Source organism: Pseudopipra pipra, chromosome 1 (assembly GCF_036250125.1).
Source record: "Pseudopipra pipra isolate bDixPip1 chromosome 1, bDixPip1.hap1, whole genome shotgun sequence".
NCBI lineage: Eukaryota > Metazoa > Chordata > Aves > Passeriformes > Pipridae > Pseudopipra > Pseudopipra pipra.
In genome coordinates, this window is record NC_087549.1 from 134,680,803 (window position 1) to 134,704,023 (window position 23,221).

The 23,221-nt window shown below is 40.8% G+C and overlaps 1 protein-coding gene across 3 annotated transcripts in view; it reads right to left on the bottom strand.

Annotated features, from left to right (window-relative positions):
* Positions 1-670: 670 nt before the first annotated feature.
* RSU1 (Ras suppressor protein 1) overlaps positions 671-23,221 on the bottom strand; it is a 103,405-nt gene continuing 80,854 nt past the window's right edge. For all 3 annotated transcript variants that reach the window (XR_010424939.1, XM_064634390.1, XM_064634379.1), the window contains one exon: positions 671-1,144. Coding sequence is in view for 2 of the 3 variants with exons in the window: in XM_064634390.1 (XP_064490460.1) it covers positions 1,042-1,144 (103 nt within the window). In the remaining variant the exon portion in view is untranslated. The remainder of the gene's footprint in view (positions 1,145-23,221) is intronic.

The window sequence follows — 23,221 nt, forward strand, 5'->3', positions numbered from 1 at the left end:
CTGTTCTTGCTTCTTGAGTTCCCTCGTTAGCTTTTGTTCTCCTAAGACTAAAATTGTTTGGAAATCACTGGCTTTTAGGTTTTCCTTTCCCACTGGGGTAAGACCTGAAGCTATTTGAGCTGTTGAACAATTTGCAGTTTCTGAGCTTGGTTGCAGTGCCAGTTTTGTATAGATAAATATAGAACCTGTGGCATTTTCAAAAGCCATTTGGAATAGCTCTTCAATATAAGCACTTTCAGCAGAGATTAAACACATTATTTGGGTTTTCTGCCTAAAGAAAAAAAATCACTTAAAAAATTGGCAGAATTACCAGTTTCTTCAATGACAAAGTTCTCTTCCCCAAACTGGGGCTGGCAATTGGCAGCTCTTTACAAAGACAATTTTTTTTTTCTTTTCTGTCTCCCCTTCCCTACTCTTTGATTTCAAAATAACCTTCAAGGTAAAAAGAGCAAGATACAGCAACATTAAAAAAAAAAAAAAGAAAAAAAGAAACTGATTAAAATTTTTCACTCTTTAAACAAAATGCCTTGCATTTTTACTAATTTGTATCAGATAAAATGCTACCACATTCCTACAGAAGAAATTAACACCTTACAGGAAACTGGACACATTATGTTCCTCAAGGAATTTTCTATTTCAGAAGTCCTACTGAAAAAAACCAAAACAACAATACAAATTAAAAACTTTATTAAAATCAATTGGAATATAATATGAAATTTAGTATCATATAATATAGGTGTAAACCCCCTGATATTAACAGCATGTGACACATGTGAAGAGAGGACATTAATATACATATAAATAGAAAAGCTAAAATATGTTCAACAGTGATGTATTAAATGGCTACATAAATGTGACCATAATTAGGAGAATATATAAATTTGTATCCCTCTAGCAGTACCTTCTAAAGCGGTATACATAGTAAATTGCATTTAATTCTAGTCTCTGCTTTCTTATAAGCAACAGGAGATGTGAGGGAATATTATAAGCACATGCAAAAGCAATGTAGAAGATATAAAAACAGAGGCAGAAGCCAGGCACTTATTTGTTCTTGGCTGCCAGAGGCTTACGGCTGATCTTCTTTGACTTGTCATTGTTCTTCTTTGGAGGTTCAGGGTTTGCCTGCATGTGTCTGCCATAAAGACTGTAAGGAAATGAGACAAAAAAAAATGGTGATACAGGATTTTACTCTGCAGCACGTTAAACAATGCATCTAGTTACTAAAAATAAAAAAAGTAAGATCTTTATTTTGTCTCAACACACTGAATTTTCTATTAGATCTCGCTGCAGTCATTAACATTTGGTTTTTCGTGACTTTTCAGGGTAGTAACACCAGTAAAAGCAGGCCTTTGGAGCAGTGAAGGAGCAATCAGTTTTGCCTTAAGAAACTAGCAACCTTTATTCTGCAGTTATGGGATTAAGGCTTGGAAGGCTGCAAGGATGTGTATTCAAGTAGACAATGATAAAAATTGGGTTGAACTGAAGAGATAGAGTGCCTGCTTAGAGCAGAGTGAGCATCATCCCTAACCAGAAAACCCAAGGGCTTGATAATGTGACAGAGAGCAATGGTGTCACAGCAGCCTTTGCTGCTCACACATGATTGATAGCACTGGGACAGCTACCAACACATCAATGCCACATTAGTAAGTACCACTGATTAAATGTTGACAAAGTATCCTACAATTAAGACACTGGCATTCACTGTGAAGCTAAATAGACTACATGGCTGAGAGGATCTTGCTAAATATCACATAGTAATTGATAGATAATTTATGAGTAATCCCGATTAAACTAAATTAAAAACCTACCCAAAATAAACACAGCTCAAATTTAACTTCCCTTATTGACATAATGTGCTTTTCGAAGATGCGCTTTGCAGGTTTTGGTTGGGGTAATTTTCTGTATAGTAGCTGGTATGGGGCTGTGGTTTGGATTTGCACTGAAAACAGTGTTGATAATAGAGATGGTTTTGGTTTTGCTAAGCAGTGCTTGCAAAGAGCCAAGGCCTTTTCTGCTCCTCACCCCACCCCACCAGCGAGTGGGCTGGGGGTGCACAAGTAGTTGGGAGGAGACAAAGCTGGGACAGCAGACCCCAACTGATGCAAGAGATATTCCAGACCATACGGGGTCATGTTCATCATATAAAGCTGGGGGAAGAAGGAAGGGGGGGACGTTCAGAGTGATGGTGTTTGTCTTCCCAAGTCACCATTACATGTGATCTTGGAAGTCTTTTCCAACCTTCATGATTCTGTGACTTTATTCTATTCTTTACTATTCTAATTATACGTCAGGACGTTAAAAGCTACCACCTGCTTTGAGCTTTATTTTGCTATATCTGGAAGATACTTCAACCCTGGGGTTCCTAGACCATGGAGTGGGATTAGAACTTCTTGTAGGGTGGGGTGGAGAGGAAGTGCTAGCTTTCACCTTCTCAGCAGCTGAAGATTTACATCACGCTGCTAAGCACGCTGCAGTCAAGGTGTACTGTAGCTAAAACAGCCTTGCTCAAGGAAAATACAACTGTAAACTACGACATTACTTCACCTTACTGAAATTTTATATGTGTCATCACCTACTGTCAACAAGGGATCAGGTGCCATTTCCTGATGAATGCAGAGAGCCCTGACCCTCTGTGATAACTACATGCTTCGTGTTAGCTACAACAGTCATATTTTTCTTCTATTTCATAAGAGATAGAGCCCCAACAGCACAAGACTGTATTTTATCCAAGTACACAGTATGCATACTAATCAAACATCTATCCTAAATAACTGTCCTGTTTTGGAAGGCATTAAGTGAGTTGAGGGAGGGAGTATATGGAAGGAGATGGTTTGGTATTAGGAAATACTATCACTGTAGAAGAGCACAGAAGTGACATTCAAGGAGGTTGTCCCATCAGAAACTGATCCAGGGTAGAAAATGTCAGGGAACAAGCAGTATCTTGTTCTCAATGATATGCAATGCAGCATTTGAACCACTGTCAGCAATAATTTTGTAACTCCAAGAAGTTAGCAACAGAGAAGCAGAAATGTATACTCAAATCTGTGAACACCAATAGTTAGCTAAATACTAAATTAACATTCAAGCCGGTTTTTGGCTCTTTTTCATAGAATAACAAAGTCCCCATTTGGGATTTTAAGCACTGAATTAACAGAGAATCCACTGGTCCACCATATTTGAGCACAAAAACCCTTCACAGATGGGAACAGAAGTCCCTTGTCACTGTCCTGTCTTTCACATCCTGCTGCCTCACAGCTCCTTTGTCCTGTTAGTGCCAACCCAGAGAGGACTGAAATAGCTTTAGTGGTTCTCAGCTATTACATACCCTCTTTTTGCACAGGTTGCTTTAAGCTCTCCTTTTTTTGGTTTGGAAACTTCACGTGAGTTTCCCTCTCAGGTGACCCTTTTGGCATTTGTTACGCCTCTCATTTCTTCCTTTCTCAGTGCAAATGTTCAAAGTTTGTGAACTGGCAGAGCTCTGGTAGTGAACTTTTCCTGAAGCAAAAGGGTGTGGTGGGGATTCTACTGACTACACAGATGCTTTCCAAGTGCAGAAACTGAATATTGACAATTTTGATTGAACTTCAGAGTTCTGCTGAAGTCTACGTGCGCAACGCCTTTTGACTGTGAAATGAGATCCAGTGGCCACTGCATGTAAGAATCCCAATTTACCTGGACGGATCTTTGGTATTTCTTTGATATTTGCTCCTCACAATGTTCAGTGCTATTGTGCTCCAGTGATTCCCTTTGCCCCATGCAAATACTCCAGTAGTAATAGATGTACATGAGTTGAAGGCATCTACAGAAAATTTCACATTCCTTTTATTTATTCTCATGTCCAACCACTTCTATCATCATGTGCACCGAAGTTTCATCCAGGAAAATAATTACTGGGTTTAAAATAAGCAAATCAAATACATCTACTTAGGTTTTCCTGGCAAAATGTCAAGGAAGTTTCAGCGCACATTGCTATCTCAACTGAAGATGAGTGCTTTACAGTCTATCACAGGAGTCTGCTACGCAAAGAGCAAGGATCAGATGTATTTGGATTATACAAGCCTTCACACACAGGGTCTCTCTCTTGTGTTTGCATACATCAAATATGAGGAGACATATGGTGTCACAACAACATTTAAATACAATAATGACTGTGATAATGCCTCTGGGACAGAATTTGCATTCTGTTACACTCGGGAAAAGAGAACTCAAAATTTTCAATGAACTTTTGGTAGAATAACAGACACTACTTCCACAGCTCCCAAGGGGGAAAAAAAAACACAGGAAAAAAAAGCAAAAGATAAAAACTAATGAAGCTTATCTGCACAGAGAAGTAACTATCTGAATTCCACAAGAACCTATAACCCTTTGGTTGTAATAGATGTGAAATTTGCATACACAGCCTTTAATGATTTCAATACCTACTGGAAGGATGCAGCCACAGAAGTAGCCATAGCCAAGCTGTCCAAACTGTGTACATGCTCCTGCTCTGCATCAATGCAAAGTCAGCTGTGTTAGGCAGAGACACTTGCACCTCGTCCTCGGCAGCGGAGGTCAGCTTATGACATGCACACAGACAACTGTGCTGCTCGGCTGACGGATGGTAATGTGCTGGGAGATGGCACCTTGACATCACTGTTTGCATGACTAGACCCTTAGCCACAGCAGACTGTCTCCATAAAGAAACCAAGGAATACCGAGGCAGATTGTGGCTATAGTTTCAAGGCAGCTTTGTGAGATAAGTGCTGATAACACACGGCAGCACCTTCCCACCTGAGATTTGAAACGTCACCTGTTTACGGAGCTGGTACTGCTCTGAGAAGGACACTACGCACAGCTCACAGGCCAAAACCTCTGCTGAAGAATAAAATCTGGAGTGCAAATAAATATTTGAGATGTTTGCAGTTTGCAGCAACAGTCAGAAGCTAGTTATTATAACCACAGCTCACACACTGCAGAGCCTTTGTAGACTTAGCAGCTACGGTCCTGCATGCAGCCTTCTCATTATGTTAAAGTGAAAGGGGAGATTACATGCAAGACTGAAAGCTCTCAGATAGAGACTTCCAATTGCTTTCTTTCCTCGTATATATTTTTCAAAGCAAATATATCTCATGAACATAAATGTTTCTTTGTATGCAGATATAAACATAATCTCCCCGCATTCTCCACCTGCCCCACTGGAAGTAACAAATGAGAGTACTATGGCTGCTGCAGCAGCAAAACTAACAATGTCAAGTGAGAAAGATGCTCATTAAACTTCATCATTCTGTCTACTTTAATGATGTTTTTACTTAATAAAAATTCCCTAAGTAGTTGCAAGGATATTAGGCAAGGTCTCTGGTTATGTATCAGGGGCCTAAGCTGTCACTAGCAAGCATGCAGTTCAGGAGGGGCATTCCCAAGAGGAAAGAGTGAATACAGCTTTCTTGTAATAAATTCCAAGAGAATCAATAACCACAGCCTGCCACATTACTTAAGTATTTAGGAAAGTAGGTGATCCTTCTAAATTAAACTACAAATTGCAAAATATTGCAATTTACAGCATAAAATCAGGCATGGAGCCTTGTAACTTGAAAGCAGAGCCTTGTTACCAAAATCTCTGAATTTAAAAACTGAACCACAGTTAAAATTCATAAAGTTCAAAAGAGTCAGTTTCAAAAACCACCTTCAGCACAACTCTCTCCAAGTTTTTTCTCTTGTACAACAAAATGCTCACTAGCTGAGGGCTACATGCTCCCAGAGATGAAGAGTAAACTTGTGTAAACTAGGGAGCTACTGCAAAGTGTTTCATGCACACATTGATTTTCTTCAGTTCAAGCATTTTGAAAGAGGATTTCGAGATCGAGCCATAAGAAATACACTGCTCTCACTTTATGTCTGTAACAGACCTACAGGGTTGAGTATGCAGTATGAAAAGGACGGCACAGCTAAATACAATCTTGGAGAGATGCTACCTCCAGCTATGTACTGTAATCTGGGAAACAAAGGTGAAACATTCCAGCGTGCTTTTTCAAAAGCTGGAGCTCAGGATCAGGCAGATATTTAGTGCTCAGATGAAGCTTCAAATGTGGGTATTTACAGTGACCTCAACAGGACGGTCCCAAGCCTCAGCTGCTGAAGCAGGAGAAAGGAAAGGCTAAATCAGTGGTAATATCACTAGAAACCCAAAGCTGAAAGAAGTGCTTGCATGACTGGTACATGCTGGCTACCCTGCATTAGTTACAATTCACATGCACTTACAGAGAGGTGCTTTCACCCTAGTGGTTTTTGCATAGTTAACTGCTGCTCTGGTATCCCCTCCGAGTGACTGGGACTAGCCTTTTCTCCTGTGAGATCTTCTAACACGTCACCTTCCCAAACCACATATTCTCCCAGAAAAGGGACAGATACTGGGGTTTAATTTGTCGGTAACATACTAGTGAGAGAAAATAGTGGAGGTTAAAATTACTTCGCAAGTGTCATATTATTTTGGTAGCTTACCAGTAAATTTTATTCCGTGTGACATAAGTTAGTTGATTTCAATGAAGAAGACCACTGCATAGCTAAATGAAACAAATATCTGTTTTCCTTACACTTAGATGGCAAGCTGCAGTTTTAGGATTCTTAATAAGGAAGAACAGACAAGAGTGACTCATTTTATTCAGCTAATTTTTTGCCCCTTGTTTGCAAGTGCTCTGAGAGCAGATGGCAGCAGTGTCAGCAATATTCATCATCTGAACAAGCTCTCCCAAGTTTCTTCAACAAGCCACATCTTTGGCCTGTCATCAGTCTCTGTACCAGCTCTCTCCTCGTGCTCCACAGCGGAGGCAGCACTGGCTGGACGAAGGGGGCAGGTTCTGGCAGTGCCACGTGCTATACTGCAAGGGCCTCTGGGCTACTAAATCTGCAGCTCTTAATGTGCTGTGAAACAGCTCCACTACTTTTAGGTTTGTAACGGTTTGCCTTCATCTATAGCCCACTGACTCTGGTACATCTAATGCTTCAGATTGCCCCAGTCTCCACACACCACAGAACCCAACCCTGAAACACTCCAAAGTGTAATAACCGGTGTTATTTTTCCATTCCTCCCACCTGCGCCAATAATCTTCACAATCCGGAGTTCTGTCAGACTTTGCATGTTGTCACTCTCCCCAATCCCCACTATGTCCTGCATTTCAGCTTTCAAAGAGCCTTTCTGCATCACCAAAAATCCCTAATCCCCTCAAGTGCTTTCCGGGTGCCCACAGGCACTCAGTAGGGGAACTGATCACCTCTTCCCATCTTGGCTTAGCTTTTTTTGTAACTAGTTTCATTTTTCGGAGCCCAAATCAGATAAGAAGGAAAGGATTCAGTAGAGGTAGAGAGCTAGGTAGCTAAGCCCAAGTCTCCCAGTCAGTGGAGATCTAGCTAATGGAGTCATTGGAGTACAGAGCTTTTTGGGTGATCAAGTACAAGTATCTGCTGTGAGATGCTTAGTTGCATTACCCTGTTAAACATTTTCACCAACTACAGTGGACAGTGGGTAACTAGCTGACATGCAGACATTCATGTTTAGCTATTTTAAAATGCTAGCTGAAGTCCACCCAAAGCAACCACTCCCTCCCTGTTCCCACTTTGCACGCTCTCACAAGCTGTTAGCCATCTTACGTTATAGACTCCGCTGAGTCACACAGTCCAAAGTTGACTTACTGTGAATTTCTGCCTAAAACACTTCAAATCTCAATAAACGAAAAAAAGTATTCTGCCAAAACTGTTCTGGAGCTCACAGTCTCAGTGACTGCACTCCCTCCAAAATAAGCCTATCCATTCCATGGGTCTCCTACTGCCACCTCATTGTTTCCCACAGGGCTCCCTTCTGCTGGATCCCTCCATTATCCCCTTTACATTTGCTGCTCTATATACCTGAAGAAAAGAAAGACTCTGCCATGTTTCTCACCCTCTATCCCTACAGGTTACTGTCAGAGACAGACTCTGACCAGGGGAGATGTGTCTGTGGGAGGAGATTTCACCTGAGGTAACTATAATTTACAAACACTTGCTCTCCTATAGGGCTGCCAATTGCTAGATAATTTTAATTCTGCCAGATCCATCTGCTCGTAAAATGGTTAATTTAATCCCTACTTCTTTGAACTCACCATCTTGCATGTTAAGGAGAACTGTTTTTTTTTCCATAAAGGAATTCCAAGTAGGTATTAGGTATTTCTTTAATTAATACACAATAATAAAAGAAAGCCTTCTCCTTATATTCTCCGAGGCTAGCAGCCTTTTGAAGCAAGTACTTTAAATGTGAGGCTTGTTAGGGAAGCACAGTTGGAAGCTAATAGAAGCCTAGAAAAAAAAAGATTTTTTTAAAAGGAAAATATACAGGCTAAGATTTGCAAAGCTGGCTAATGACTTTGCATATACAACCTGAAAGACTTTACAAGATCTGGGGCTTTTGACAGAGAGGGTTTTGAAAGCACATGGAACACGAGCATCTGGTTTCTGAAAGTCAGGCCTATCTAACACCCAGGGAGCCCAGCACTGAAAATCTCAGCCATGCTACAAAGCCAAAGAGACACACAAGGGGGCCCTCTGTGGAACTGCCACAGAGATTGAAAGAAGAGGGCATGATTATGCTTATTTTTTTCAAAACAGAGACAAACAGGAATTAAGATCTCATCTAGACAATATATTATGCTGTTTAAAAAAAAAAACAGCTAGCCAGTAAAATGAAACAGCAGCCTGAGATGACCAGAGAGAGAACAATTTGTTTCTGCACGTGGAAAGTCCTATAAGACTATCTTAATTATCAAGAATTTCTCACCTGGGACTTGCATCTTCAAGAACATCTGTGGGGGCTGATCTCCCTTCTCATGCTCCATTTCAAATGGACTGATGACTTGTTCAGTCTACACATGCAAACTAGTCCCTGAATCCACCCCTGGCACGGAAGAACTGCATAGGTCAGAACCTGAAGTCCTTAAGGGTGAGATTTCCCACAGATTGCAGAGGAATATTTCTCCCCTTGTTTTCCCCAATCAAATGGTGCCTTCCCACTTATATATGACCAGAGGAAACAATTTAGTGCCAGACATAGGCATCAGCTGTTTACCCTGAGGGCTGAGGTAACCACTAGAAAAAATGACATCCTCCACCTAATTCATAAAAAGCCATTAGGAGCCACAGAATCTGCACGAGCAGGCTCAGCTTCTTTGGCAGAAGCCAGCATGGGCAGCTGTGCAGAAAAATGCACGACCAAGAAGGAAAAAGACTGCTCAAGTGAGAAAGAAATATGTTGTGTTCACTGAAGTCCTCTGTATCATCATAGCCCTTGTATTTATGTATTTGTAATTCATGAGCATTTAGTAGTAGAATCAACAGTTGCTCCACTTCTCCAAACCATGTTGTTGAGACCACATTCAAGGCCACCGAACTGATCTCAAACTAACTCCGGACAGGCAGCAAACATGGTGCAGAAAACACACTGGCTTGCAGCACAGACAGCCTCCTGGAGCCAGCTGAACACAGTCTTCTTCATTCTTATGTTATTTTAATGCTCTTGTCCACATGGAGTCCTTTGGGCTTCAGTAGAACAGTGCTCATTTTCCTTTCTGAATGCTACACTAAGGGGCTTGCTGCTCAGATAAATCCCCTTACATAATCTTTATTATTGATTTACTACATGCATTTTGCTGTGCATCTAATTAACATTTAAAAAAAAGAAAACAGAGGGTAAAAATAGCTAAGTGCAAGCCAAGGAACTTTCTTTAAGTTATTCTGTGTCTGGCAGGTATGTATTTCTTTTCCAGTAACCAGATGAAGTGTACCAATAAAATGTATAGAAGGGACCCTGGGGAAATACCGATAGACAGACTCTTCTTTCCTTGTTTTTTGGTTTTTTTTAAGCAAAATTGAAGTGTCTGAGTTAATCTAAGCCTGCTCTGCTGCACACTGAGGATGACCAATTTCATTGGCAGTAGCATGAAGAACATTCAGGGACCGCAATTCCCCCCCCCACAGGGTTTATACAGTAGCCCTGCTCTGCTGGGTTGGCTCACATCTCTCTCCTGCTTCTGCCATCCCAAGTGGCTGCAGGGCCAGCTCTCCAACGACTCCTTAAAACAGACACAAAGATTGAACAGTGATGAGGGACACACTGTCATGGTGGGGAGTTCAACCAAACTAACCACCCTGAATTGCCACTTCTGAGACCCTTGAAGGGGACGGACTAAATCCCGGTCCTGCCACACAACCCAATTGCATGACCCAAAACAAGAAGGCTGTGTGAGCTCTGGGGAGCTCACACAGTATAAGGGGGCATAGGATTTACTGGGGGATGCTTAGAGGGAGACTTGGGATTGAACAAGAATGTTTAAGGATTATACAGGACTCATGAATTCTTATGGGGACAGACCAAGAGAGTGGAAGTGAGGGACCAAGGAGGATGGCAGAGAACAAGTGCAGGGAAAAGGAGAGAGGATCGGGGGGGAAATAAAGGAGGTCAATAATGTGTAAGCAGGAGGAGGACAGCACACTTGTTTGGCTGAGCTCTGTGCCAAATCACCTTCACTTTGTCCTGCCTAAACTCTTATCTTCTGTGTGACTGCTCTCTGTTCTGATAGCATGCATGCATGACCCATCATCAAAGTTCAACTCAGACTAGCTGGTCACTGGGATGGACTGAATCCTGGATACTGGAGAGACTAAGGGATGTTAGGATCAGCTTCCAAAAAGGCTGAGGGGCTGTAGTCTGGTAAGACTGGATCTGGGGGCCTGATATTGAAACATCAAGATTTGGGAGCCAGGTATCACCTCATTTTACAGCCAGTTTTGAACAAAGCATCACATCCTTAATATTTGGCAAAGAATTACTGGGTTTTAAGCAAATCTTTGGTGTTTTTCCATGGCTTTTACTGTGCCAACAAAGCTGTTCCAGAATCTTTTCAGGAGGGACCTACGCTATGTGGCAGCCAATAATCTTTATGACAACACTGCAATGAAAATGCCTCTTACTGTAATGAGCAGAGATCATAAGTTAAGCCCCCAGCTACCTTTCCATTATTTTTCATTAGAGTTTTTCTGGCTTTGTTATGCTTCAAGAGTACTCAGGGAATTACCCCAAATTAGGCTCACTAGTCAGCTTTTCATTACTCAGACCACACTGAAACTGAGCAATCAGCAAACTGAACCAGCTCCTGAGGTAACACAAGACACTAACATTTGTTTCAATGTTTACCATTTCTTTTTTAGTTTGTCCTCTTTCTTAAAGCTCTGTTCTGCAACAAAACAAAGTTGCCTATAGTTGGAGGTGGTTCTAAAACAAGAAAATCACATAATATTTTTTCATGCCATTAACACCTTGAGCAAAGGGTTGGGCATCCCTTCATCTATCAGAAACAAATTGTGATATACTTATGTTTTGTCGACAGTAGTGTTTTTCCTAGATTTGTGTTCCATAGTGCTCGATGAGGTGGGTGAGATAAGAAGTCTCACTTACTATGTGAATCCTTATCCCTCGTAAAATATCTAATCCATTGCAGATTTTTACACTGGCTTTCTTCTCTCTTGCAAAGCAAGAAGCTGACCATCCTGTTGGGAAACAGCAGTAATACTGACATCAGTAAGTTCTGATGTCATCCAATCCACATGACTTCCCAAGTTGCTTTCAGTGTCTTTCAAGGTCCACAGTGTGAAGAACATAGAGCCTTTTGAAAGGCTCTCTTCTCCCCCAATGTCTGTCAAGATGAAATGGCAATATAGTGTCAGCCTGATTTTGATTTCACCAAAATCAATACAAGTTTTGCTTCTGATTTCAGTGGGTTCAATATTTGGCCTTTAATGTCAATTACCCATGCAAGCAAAAAGGCAAGGTGCGGTTCACAACCTCCAAACTATAAACAACATATGGGCAACATCTAGGCTGAGTATGAACAGTGGAGTGAAAATTACGCTTTCTCATCAAGGGCCAGTGAGTCACTCTGTGACTTCTTAATGCATGCACTGACCAAAATAGTTTCTCTTGCAAGGAAGGCGGGATTATGCATATTGATCTGGTTTTGCTGAACATCCTTTTGCTATAGGTAGGCAGCACTTATCCTAAATTGTTGGTGCTTACGAATGGTCATGAGTTACAGGAATGAATACAGAACTTTTACTGAAAAGGACAAGAACTACTTTACTCATCAGATATTTGCAAAAGGCACCCACGGGAGCCTTCAAGAGTGATGTAAAATAAACCAGTGGTTCCACCTGTGTCTGGGCAAGAGGAAAAGGGACATGGAGCTGGAGCTGAAACCACTTGCACTGAATCACTCTAGGTGCCACAGCAGCAATGAAGGCAGAAAGAATGCAACAACGGGGAGCCAAACTCAAGGCTGTAGTCCTTGAGGACAAGCTGCAGATCACCTACTCTGCATCTTCTTAGAAACATGTTGGAAAACACATTGCAGGGAGGGCAAACAAGGTCCTTGGTGCTTTCTTTATGGTTCCTCAAAACACAGGCTACTAACATGTTTGCTAAATCCCAGAATATGCACACAGGCAACTCCTTACTTGTGAAAGATAGATATTACATTGCATATTAGGAAAAATTTATTCACTGAAAGGGTGGTCCGGCATTGGAACAGGCTGCCCAGGTAAGTGGTGGAATCATCATCCCTGTAAGTGTTCAAAATATGTGTAAGTGTGGTGCTTAGAGGCATGGTTTAGTGGTAGACTTGGCAGTGCTGCGCTAATGGTTGGACTCAATGATCTTAAATGCCTTTTCCAACCTTCATGATTCTGTGATTCTAAATCATCCCAGTATTCCCAAAGTTTGTGGTACAGAGTGAGTTTATGAGAAATGCAGTAGTAAGAAAAGCAAAGTGGCAAAAGATTTGCCAACAGCTCTGTCACCGAGAAAGCACTTCATTAGCCTGTCAATTGCAGTGTCTAGGAGACATTTATTGACAACTCACTGCCAATTGATCCAACATCCATATAAAGCTCTTCTTATGCAACAAGCTTGCTGACTCAGACAATGATGAGATCTATAGAGAACTAATAGCTATACTAAGCCTCAAAGTGCTCTAATTTCTAAACAACATTAAACCAGAAGTGGTAAAATCCCATCAACATCTCAGCAGCTGCACCATATTCAATGCTTACAGCACATTTTAGAATGAAATTAATTTTGATACACTTCGTAGCTGGGGCATGAATGCATGATGAGTAAAAGTCCTTATACAAACAATGTTTTCCACTTCTATGGCCATACATGCTTGTGGGAGTACTTCTGAAATACAGGGACTCTGCATTTTCTACTCCCTCAATTTAGCATGGAAGCACTCAGAGATGTTTGATGCTGTGCACCAACAACTGCTCTGTGTGGTCGGGCTCCTCAGCCTCTCCCCAGGTTGGGGTAATGCTGCAAATGGCTAATTGATCCTGCAGCGGCTTTAACAACTGGCAGTCACTTCACACAGCTGGCAGCATTCCTGCAGCGCACATGCTCCTAACCCTTGCTTGCTTTGCTTTGTAATACCTATTTTATCACTTCAGGATAAGGCAGCATCAAAGACAGCAGGCATAACCTATTCTGGCATCTCCATCTGGCTTTATATATCAAACTTGTGCTGCTCTGGTGGATTAGTTGCAGATCCCTCTTGGCAGATCAAAGGCAGCAATAATAACCACAAATCAATCCCTCTTTAAGTCCTAAAACATCTTCTCCCTCATAGCATGCCTCATTTCTTCACCACTCCAGAGCCCTTATAAATACCAACTTTGCCTAGACACAACAGTTGTATGCAGACACTCAGGCCCTGGAGAATGTGGCAATTTGCCTGCATTCTTCTATTCAATGACAATCAAAATGAGCAGCATCAGTAGAGAGGGGCTCATGTAGATTATAAACTTGAGTTCCTGAAAGTCAGAAAGCTGCCTGATGCCAAAGTGAGGGCATACACAGAAGATGGCTTGCTTCCCTCAGTCTCATCTCAGGTAATATACTTTCCAGCACTCATCAGTGAGACAGTGCTGTATTTTCACTGAAGCACCCAGCTACCATCAGCTCACTGCTCAAGTGCTCTAAGCCAACCAACAGATGTTTTCAGATAGAGAATAGATGCATCCTCAGTTGAACAATTGCACTGTGGACCAGTTGCTTTCTAATGGCATTTCCAGACAGCTCATGCCCTTGATTAGCACATGCTCTGGAGAACAGGACTCAGAAAAGGGACTGATAAGGTTCAAGATCCTCAGGGCTCCTCCCCTGTAGGGGAAACATTTGGTCCTTTTTGCCATGATTGTGCTAGCATGCTTGAGATTGCACCTGAATTCCTAATGCTCACCTATTAGGATTTAGCTAAAGGCAATGAGACTTAAAATATGGCTCAAAGACTAGGTATCAGCTCTCTGCCTGATGCTTTGCTTTACTGCCAAAATGGGACTTTTACTGCAGAAGAAGTAGCTTTTGTTTGCTCCCTCTCCATAACAACTTCACAGTGACAAAGCTGCATTGATCATGATGTAGCTAGGCAGTTCCCTAGATCTCAACTCACCCAGAAAAAAAATCTGTGCCTTGGATTTTACAGGAAAACAGCACTTGTGCTGTAAAAGATATACCTGCACAGGCAGTGAAGACATAAACTCTTCCTCTTATCTTTAAGTCTTTCAGTTCTGTAACTTGCAGTTTGAACAATGTCTCTAAAGAGATGGCAACATTAGCTAGAACAGCAACAGTTCAACATTCCTACATTCTTCTTAAAACGAAACCCAGAGATAAATAGTGAAAATGATAGCTGCTTAAAGATCTCCTGAAGTGCAAAGGCAATAAAGACACAATATTTCAGGGTTACCACATAAGGGCCTGAGAAACATTTTGTCCTAAAATTCTTCAGAATACAAATGTAAAGTACTTTGACCCTGATTTTTGTTTTTCAGTATTCAATTAAGACTCAGTTTCACTCTATTGACTGTTTAACCCTCATAATTTTTTACCAGACACATAAAACTAGAACATTGTCTCAACATATGGAAAATCTGGATGGTACATATTGCTCATAGCTGCACACAATTTTAAGAACTGTAACTGTACTATTTCTAGATAATTTTTAAACTATGACAAAGATGAATGCTATTGAAGAAAAATGGCGAGCCTATAAAAAGCTACGTGTTTGAGTCAATCAAGTAAAGAGAGTATAATTTTTTTCTTATAGTATGATTATCCTACATGCTAGTGGAAGCAGGAAGTCAGAAAGATTAACCAAAGATCAAGAAAAAAAGACCATCCTCTTCTTCCCCTCTCCTGCTACTGAGCTTAGAAAAATGTCTTAAAAAGGAAAAAAAATTACGCTGGCAGGTTCTAATAAACCTTACAGAAGGCCTTAGTGTTGAATTTGCCTTCCCAGTAGTACTTAAAGCACTGCTACTAAAGCAATACAATAAAGTTTATGAACTTGTCTTTGCTGCTGCATAATTTATCTTTGAGAAATGATACTATGGTGAACAACTGGTCTCTGTGTCAATGGACTGCAGGTTTTATCACAGCAAGTAAACGGGATCAAGATTGAACTCCAAGCTGAAAAATATATAACATATTTTTGTGTGAATGAAAAATACTTAATTCAAAAGTTAAATACTACTACACTGAAATGTTTTTTTATGCTTCACATCAACTTCCCAACTAAAAATCTTTTTGACACACTTTACACTGAAACTCAAAAGAAACAAATTCCAGAACCTCTCATATTTCTTTCTGTTCAAGAAACTTTCCCTTTCGTTTGATTAGTCTCCTGCGTAACAAAAAGCAAATATATCCCTTTATTAAAAAAACCCAGCCAAAGCAAAACAAAAATCACTAATCCAAAACCACACTGCAAGTTCAAAATAAACATAAGCAAACCCCAACCAAAGCCGAAGGTACACGAATTTCACTTTTTTACCTAGTCTGGTGCTCACGCTATAGTTTGCTCAGATCACTTTCCCGCTCCAGAAAATGCTTCTGTTTTGGGGTGCATGCTTTTCTGTCAGGTCAGCAAGTTAATGTGTCTATGCAGCTCTTTAGTTATCAGATTTAATACGATGGAGGCACGGGAAAACCCGCCAGAGGGAAAAAAGGAAAAGGAAAGAAAATAGACAAATCCATTTTTGTAACTCAACCCCACCCCCACAAATCAGACGGTGGGAATCGGAAGGCGCAGCCTCACAGCGGGACGTGCATACGTGCTGTGGAGAAAACTCCGTCGTCACTCAAAGCCCATGAGCCCACGCAAAGCTGACAAAGAGTGGTGAGGAATGAGAACAATGGGACACAGACCCACAGAATAACAGGCAGCCCAATTTCTTGCCCAGGACTTATTAGACAGGTCTGTAGAACTCCCTCATAAGGAAAGTGTCAGATGTATCCTGGAAAAACAACTGTGCTTAGGGACTAATGACCTACGGGTATGGTAGGTGTAATTGTACATCCCTGGATGTTATGACTGTTGGCCAAGCGGCATTTCTCCATGTGCTTTTCTATTACACAACAATTTCAGGATGCTGGATTATTTGATGTATTCCAACATTTCAGGGAATGTTCTAGGCAACGGGCAATGTCACATTCATTTTGGTGAAAACAAGAAAATGAAACGGAGAAGGTACATATACACACAGGGTTTGTGACCTCTTTCAGTACTTAGCAGTTGTAGCTGTTTCAGGCATCCAGGTCTGTGGGAATGGCCTACAGACCAAAGAGCCAGTGAGTGGTTAACTCTTTGCCAGAGTTAACCCTTCCCCTCATTTCCTCCTGTCCTAGTTAGAACATCTGGGACCTGCTCATCACTGTGTGGGTGTAACCCAAAACTGTGTATTCTATAGCCTTCCATGCCATTTCCCAGAAACCAAATAGACCATTTACAGCAGCTGCCCAGAGCATGCCCGACCCCTCAGGCTATAAGCTGGGTGTTAAGAGACCTGTGAGATAGGAGGATGCTCCAGTCCTCACACTCATTGTGGAACTCCCTGCCCTGAGGGAGGTACTGAGTATTCCTGCCTGAACCTGAGGATATATAATCTTGGGGTCTTGGGACTTCTGGTACCACTTGTGGGATCCAGAGAAGGACCGTGACCACCACTCTCAACCAGACTGAGACCACCACTCTCAACCAAATTGTAACCACCACTCTTGACCGGACTGCAACAGCACTCTTACCAACAGGTTTTCCCTCTCCTTTTACTTTGGACTCAGGGGGACCACGTGGGGATCAGCACGGGGAGAGGGGAGCCCAACAAACAGCACTCTGTTCATGCCCCAGGGTGCTGGGTTATACATTTGGGTTTTGTGGGTTAAAACCAATTGCTTGTCTGTATAATTGTATTTATTGTATTATTTTTATTAAATTGTTATTCTAACTTATAATCTCTCTTTTAAGTTGGGTTCATTTCCACTGCTGGTTTACCTTTAAACCAGCACACCCCCATATCCTTGCAGGATTTGCTACCAGTACAGTTTAGGAAGGCTGACACCCAGAACAAATTGCCTCAGGGAGAGGAAGAAAGACCAAGCTAGAAGAAGGATTGAAGAAAGGAAAGAAGAGCCGTGAGGGCAAGAGGGGGATAAGAGATACACAAAGCTTCATGATCCTGGCACATTAAAGAGGACAAAGCTGGTATTTTGCAAGAAACATGCAGGTAACTCTCACTTCAGTGAAGACAAGGAGCATAGAGGAAAGGAGGGAATAGATGAGCCTGTGGACCATGCGAATTCATTAAGCTCTTATGATACAGAATAGAAGAACATGGGGGGCCTCTTGACTGATGCAAGGATCCCTTAAATGCTGTTCTCCTTAGTCTATAATTTTCAGTACCATTACTTCAAGATCAAGCACTGTTGGCATGAGCACAGACTGCAGCAGACCTTTCCCTGTTTAAACATACATGGTGCTTGTCACTTCTTCACATCCATCTCTCAGTCACATTAGCTGCATTAATGAAAAAATAAATGTTGCAAAAGGGAAGTATTAACAGAGCCAATGCCAAGGACATTAATTTTAAAAATGCTATTTACTTTGTATCTGAGCAGTCATATATCTTGATCTTGAGCCTTGTCCAGATTCTGATTCCATGCTATAGCAACAAACTTTGTCCTGACTCTCCTTCCTGCACATGATTCATTCACTCGACATCTTTAGTACTGTACCCACTCGACAGGCCTCATGTGTTTAGTTAAAGTTAATAATTCTTATTTAAGCAAAAATGAGGTTTTCAGTGCAAATCCTGAACAGTGACTTACTGTGAAGTACAGACTCAATACAGCTCGAACTATCTGCTTGAAGAGAGAAGTCCCCTGGCTCCAAACACAACAGTTGGCCCGATGTTTTGTGAGAAATTTTCAGATCTGTGGAGAGAGTGGGTGGGTCCCCAGTCTTGAGGGATAAGTGCTAGGTCCAGCGAGCTGCCTACAAGTATCACTCAGCATCTGTCTTTGAAGATCCAACAGCTCAGACTCATGGCCCTAGCAAAGACACTTGTGCAGGTAACCCATGTTCCTAAATCTGTTCCACTAACACAAACCAATCACAGATGTCAACTCTGTATTTTCTACAAGTCAAGAGAAAATACTGCAGAGAGCACAAAACTATTGCCAAAGCACAAGGAGAAGGTCAGCCTACGTTTTTTTTTTTGATTTGCCAAGAGAACTAAGCAGTCAGGGCAGGAGAGCCTGTGAGGCCTCTGGGATGTGAGGGTGGCACTCTCAAGACACAGAGCACCTGGCAATTATCTCCATATCAGGCACTGTTAGAATTAAACTCAATATTTTCAGGAATGGGAGAAGAAGCAGAAGCAATTACCCTGTCAGGAAATGTGCCAATAGATAACTTGGAAATAACCTGCATATGTGAACACAAGGTGAGCTTATTTCCACCACATCCCCACTTGTCCAAGACACGACTTCAGTGGTTCTTACCAGACTCCAGGTGACCTCGATGCTCTCCTGCTCTCATATCACATTACTGTCCATCTCCCCAGTGGGCCTCTTTGGCAGACATCACATGCTAAATTAGTGTCACTGAAGCCCCAGCTGATATTCTCTTCAAAACTCCTCTGTTACCCCTTTCTTGGTCTCTATGGTAACACTCAGGATCCTGCAAACAGCACCAGCCGGCTCGGGGCTCACTCTGCACTCATTCATCTCAAATGTTTGAAGAATCGCCTCTTTTCCCTGTACAATGTTTCTAAAAACAGATTTTTACTCCCTGCTGATGTCCCCACATCTTTGACACAGTTCCACTGCTCCATGTCGCAAACCCATCACGGCTGCCCCAAATGAGGTCCCACCCCAGACTAGATAAAAGGGCCAAAATCAAAATCAAACAGTTGTCTAAGTATCACTGGTGGCAGACTGAGGACCCTCTCTTGAAAATCCTGGTTCTTGTGAACAGTTTTCCCTTTTAAAAGCTGTCCCTGCTCGGCAAATGCATTGAAGATCAGCTGTAGAGAGTCAAAAATAAAGACAGAGAGGCAAGGGCAAAACGGCAGGACTTTCCTTTGAGCTACGCTTTTTCCAGGATACATCTTCCTTACCTGCTATTTTGTTTAGTTGGGCTGTGAATATATGTTATTACTCTTTACATTTCACCCATTCTGTACTTAAGTTAATTCTGGCCTGAGAGAAACAAGAAGATTTCATTTAACTTGATTCTGTTCTTCCAGGTTTTTTTTACTATATTCTTGAAATATAATTTCAGTACTGGCAACTTTAGATCAGATATTCTCAGAGTCTTTCTGAACATTTTTTTTTACTTGGGAATTATTTTTAGTAAGGAGGGAGATACATTTGCAGTGTATCTTTTATTTCTGCAAGAACAATGAAGAACAAGCCAGGGGTTCACAACTGCAGTATAAAATAATTAGCACACGAAATAAAAAGTTTGAAGGAAAAAAGAAACTTCCTTAAAGGAATTATCTTCCAAAATTTTTTGCAAAAATTAGTTTAATAGTACTTCTGTTTATGTGTATGGGGGAAAAAACTACATATGCAACAATGGGAGATCTTAACTTCTCTCACTACATGGGAGAAAACAATTTCTTTCAGAAGGAAAGAGTAATTTTCCTTGAGACAGTATATAATTTTCCACACAGAAATGTGTTCATCCAAACCCAACCTACATGTCTCTGTACCTTATGCTCAAATTTTCTCTCACTGCATTCAACACATTAAGTGCTGCCTAACTCCCACCTCCTGAATTCAGCAAAAACTACCATTTTTTCCTTTAAAAAACACCTTTTGAAATAGAATGTATTCTTTTTGTTATGGCCTACAACTTAGAGGCTAAAAATAGCCATTAGTTAACAACCTGCCTATTACTCTGTAAAGTGTTAACAACGTGTGAACCCCTGCTGTAAGGAAATTGCCCAAAGAAAAGGGCAGAGCAACTCCCCTGTCCGGAGAGCAAAAAGGTACCTAGGCTTATAAAGCCTTGCTCTTTTATCCTGCCATCTTGGCTAAGTTTGTTAGCCAGCAAATGAAAGGGTGGGCCACAGCATAGCCAAGGGTTTCACATCCCTGCACACACTCACGCATCTTGGTCAGCATCTAAATCCTGGGAGCTCTGTACCTCTTCCGGAGCCATCTCACCACCCTAGGGACAGGAGATGCTTGAGATTATGCACCACCACCACATTTAGCACCCTGAAGGCTGCACACTCCTTACACACTTGAGCTATGAAGTCAAAGTGTTTGCTAGTTATAGCATTAAAATAGGGGAGGGGATGTACTGAAATCTGCACTTTTCTAGAAGCACGAGGAAGAGATGATTCAAAATTGCTCAGAATAATTTTAAAGCCTGTTAGTTCAAGCTATGTTCCTAAAATAATATGATTCAAGTAATTCAAAGCAGTCACCCAGTTTAGCAATATAGTGGTATTAAAGGAAGTGCAGTTGACCCAAAGTAAAGATGGTAAACCAAAATCACACAAAACCCCCCCAGAGTTCTAAGAAGAAGACAAGCAAGAAAATAGAAGTTGGTTGTGCTTTTGACATTTGTCCATCATCCCTCTCTCCCACCTACTGATTGGTAATGGGAGGAAAAGGCTGCCAATAATCTTTTATATCCTATACTTTCATTATGTGTATCCCTGATTTCTGCTTTTACTAAATGCTCCATTTTTCTGCTATTGCCACACTTCCTCCTATCTCTTCTCTTTGCCTAATCAGCTGACCCTTCTCATTTATCTCCCCTGTCCAGAATCTCGGTTCTTCCCATTTCTCTTCTCCTTCCAGCTCATCAGCCTTCATCTTCTTACTGGTTTTCCTCCTGTACCACTTTTATGCTTTCTTCTTTCTTTTCCTTGTTTCTCATCCTTTTATAACTCCTTTTTTTAATATACGATACTTATCTTTCCATCTGTGCACCCTTTTTGTCTCTCAGGTGGTTGGATCTGAAGAGGAGTTTTGAGACATTTAAGTAGGAAATGAATGGCCACACACAGCACAAAGGAGATCTGCTAAAATCTGTTTTAAGGTATTTCCACAGATCCCATATCATCGTTCAAAATAATATTTTAGAAGTATTTTAAAAGAATTTTGTATGAAACATTTCATATAAATCTTTATGGGAATTGCAGTAAGTTCCATTTTTTCTCTTTAAAAAGCAGGCATGAAATAAAAGTTATTACTGACATCTGTCATATTTCAAATTAGTTTATAAAATTTAGTGGTGGCAGCAACAGATGTAGCATAAAACACTGTGAAACAATCTCCCTAATAGAGCATCCTTTAAGAAAAGCAGCTTCATCATTGACAGTCATTTAGTAACACAGAAGGCAGCTTCCCAGAAGATATCTGCTGCTGTTATATTAGAGGTAATTAAACTATGAGGTGATTTATTTCTTTACAGCCACGTAACTGAATTTTCTAAAGCCATTAATGATACCTTATGAAAGTATCAGCAGATGCAGAACGTGATTATCCACAGCAAAACTGTGTTTACAACACATAGAGCCACAAAAATTCTATAGAATGCCATTTATTGGCAAAACATTAATATATTAAACCACAAAGGACAGTGCACTGAGGGTAGAAATGCTGTCACTAAATGTACATCTCTCCACCTCAGCTCTCTCTTCCCTATGATTGACAGTGATTTTCAGAGAGTAGGCTTTATCTCCAAGCAAGAAAATCTGTGTACATAAGAAATAATTTTACACTAGTTCTATTGCAGCACTATTGATTACTAAAGGAAGCTGTAGGCAAAAAATGTATATATTTAAAAATAATGTGTATTTAAGAGTAGAAAAAAACTCCTACATATAGAAATTTAAAGGAATATCAATGCCTCACATATTTTCCCTACCATATTACCTAATCCAGCAAAAAAATCCTTGATATGTCATTTTCTGATTGATGAGCACAGAGAGCTGAGACCTGAGCACAGAATTTTATTGCTGAAGACATTTTCATCTGCAGCCAAATCACCAGGGAAACACTTTGTCAAACAACTTCATTCTGCAGGGAGACTTTGTGACAATATTGGCAACTTAAGAATTTGTTCTGGTTTTTCCAATAGCATCTACCTGTCCATGTTGAGAAATATTTACAGCAGCACTGCAATTTATGCAGATGTCCAGTTTAAAACCCAGGAACAAGTGTTTCACATTTCATTGCAACAATATGGAAAAAGCAGATGTTCGAGCTCTATTTTTTAAAAAATATTTATCTCCATATAAGTGATCCAATATATTTTTTGGAAAAGTTTCACACCAAGCACCTGTACTTTCATAATAACTGATCTTATATGAAGCATCTGCAGGGCTACAAAATGATACATGTTTTCATATCAAAGAGCTCCAGTGTTTCTTTTACCCCTTTTTGTTCGTGGGTTTGGGGGTTTTTTGGAACTGAGGGGGCATTTTGAATCTAATAAAATGCTGCTTTTACATCATCAAATTAGGCAAGATGCTAGGCTTCCAGTAGGGAAGATTATATGTTGATATATTCACATACTTGCTGTTCCTGAAAAAGGAAACTGAGTCTTGTGGATTGTCTTGAAGTATCTAATTATTTTCTCTGTGGAACAACATTCCCCGGTTTCACAACTTTTTACTGAGTGACTTGCTATGAAATTTCCTCAGCTGAGTAACAGTTATTCGGTGCTCTCAATGGCTCAGCTGTGCTGTCCACCACAATGGGCTAAACCTGTTAAATCCAGAAACAGGTAGTCTCAGTCAGGGTTTATGTATAAAATTGTATGTACAATTCCTTTGTTCATAGATGAGCATAAAAACCAAAATGGATGGTCAA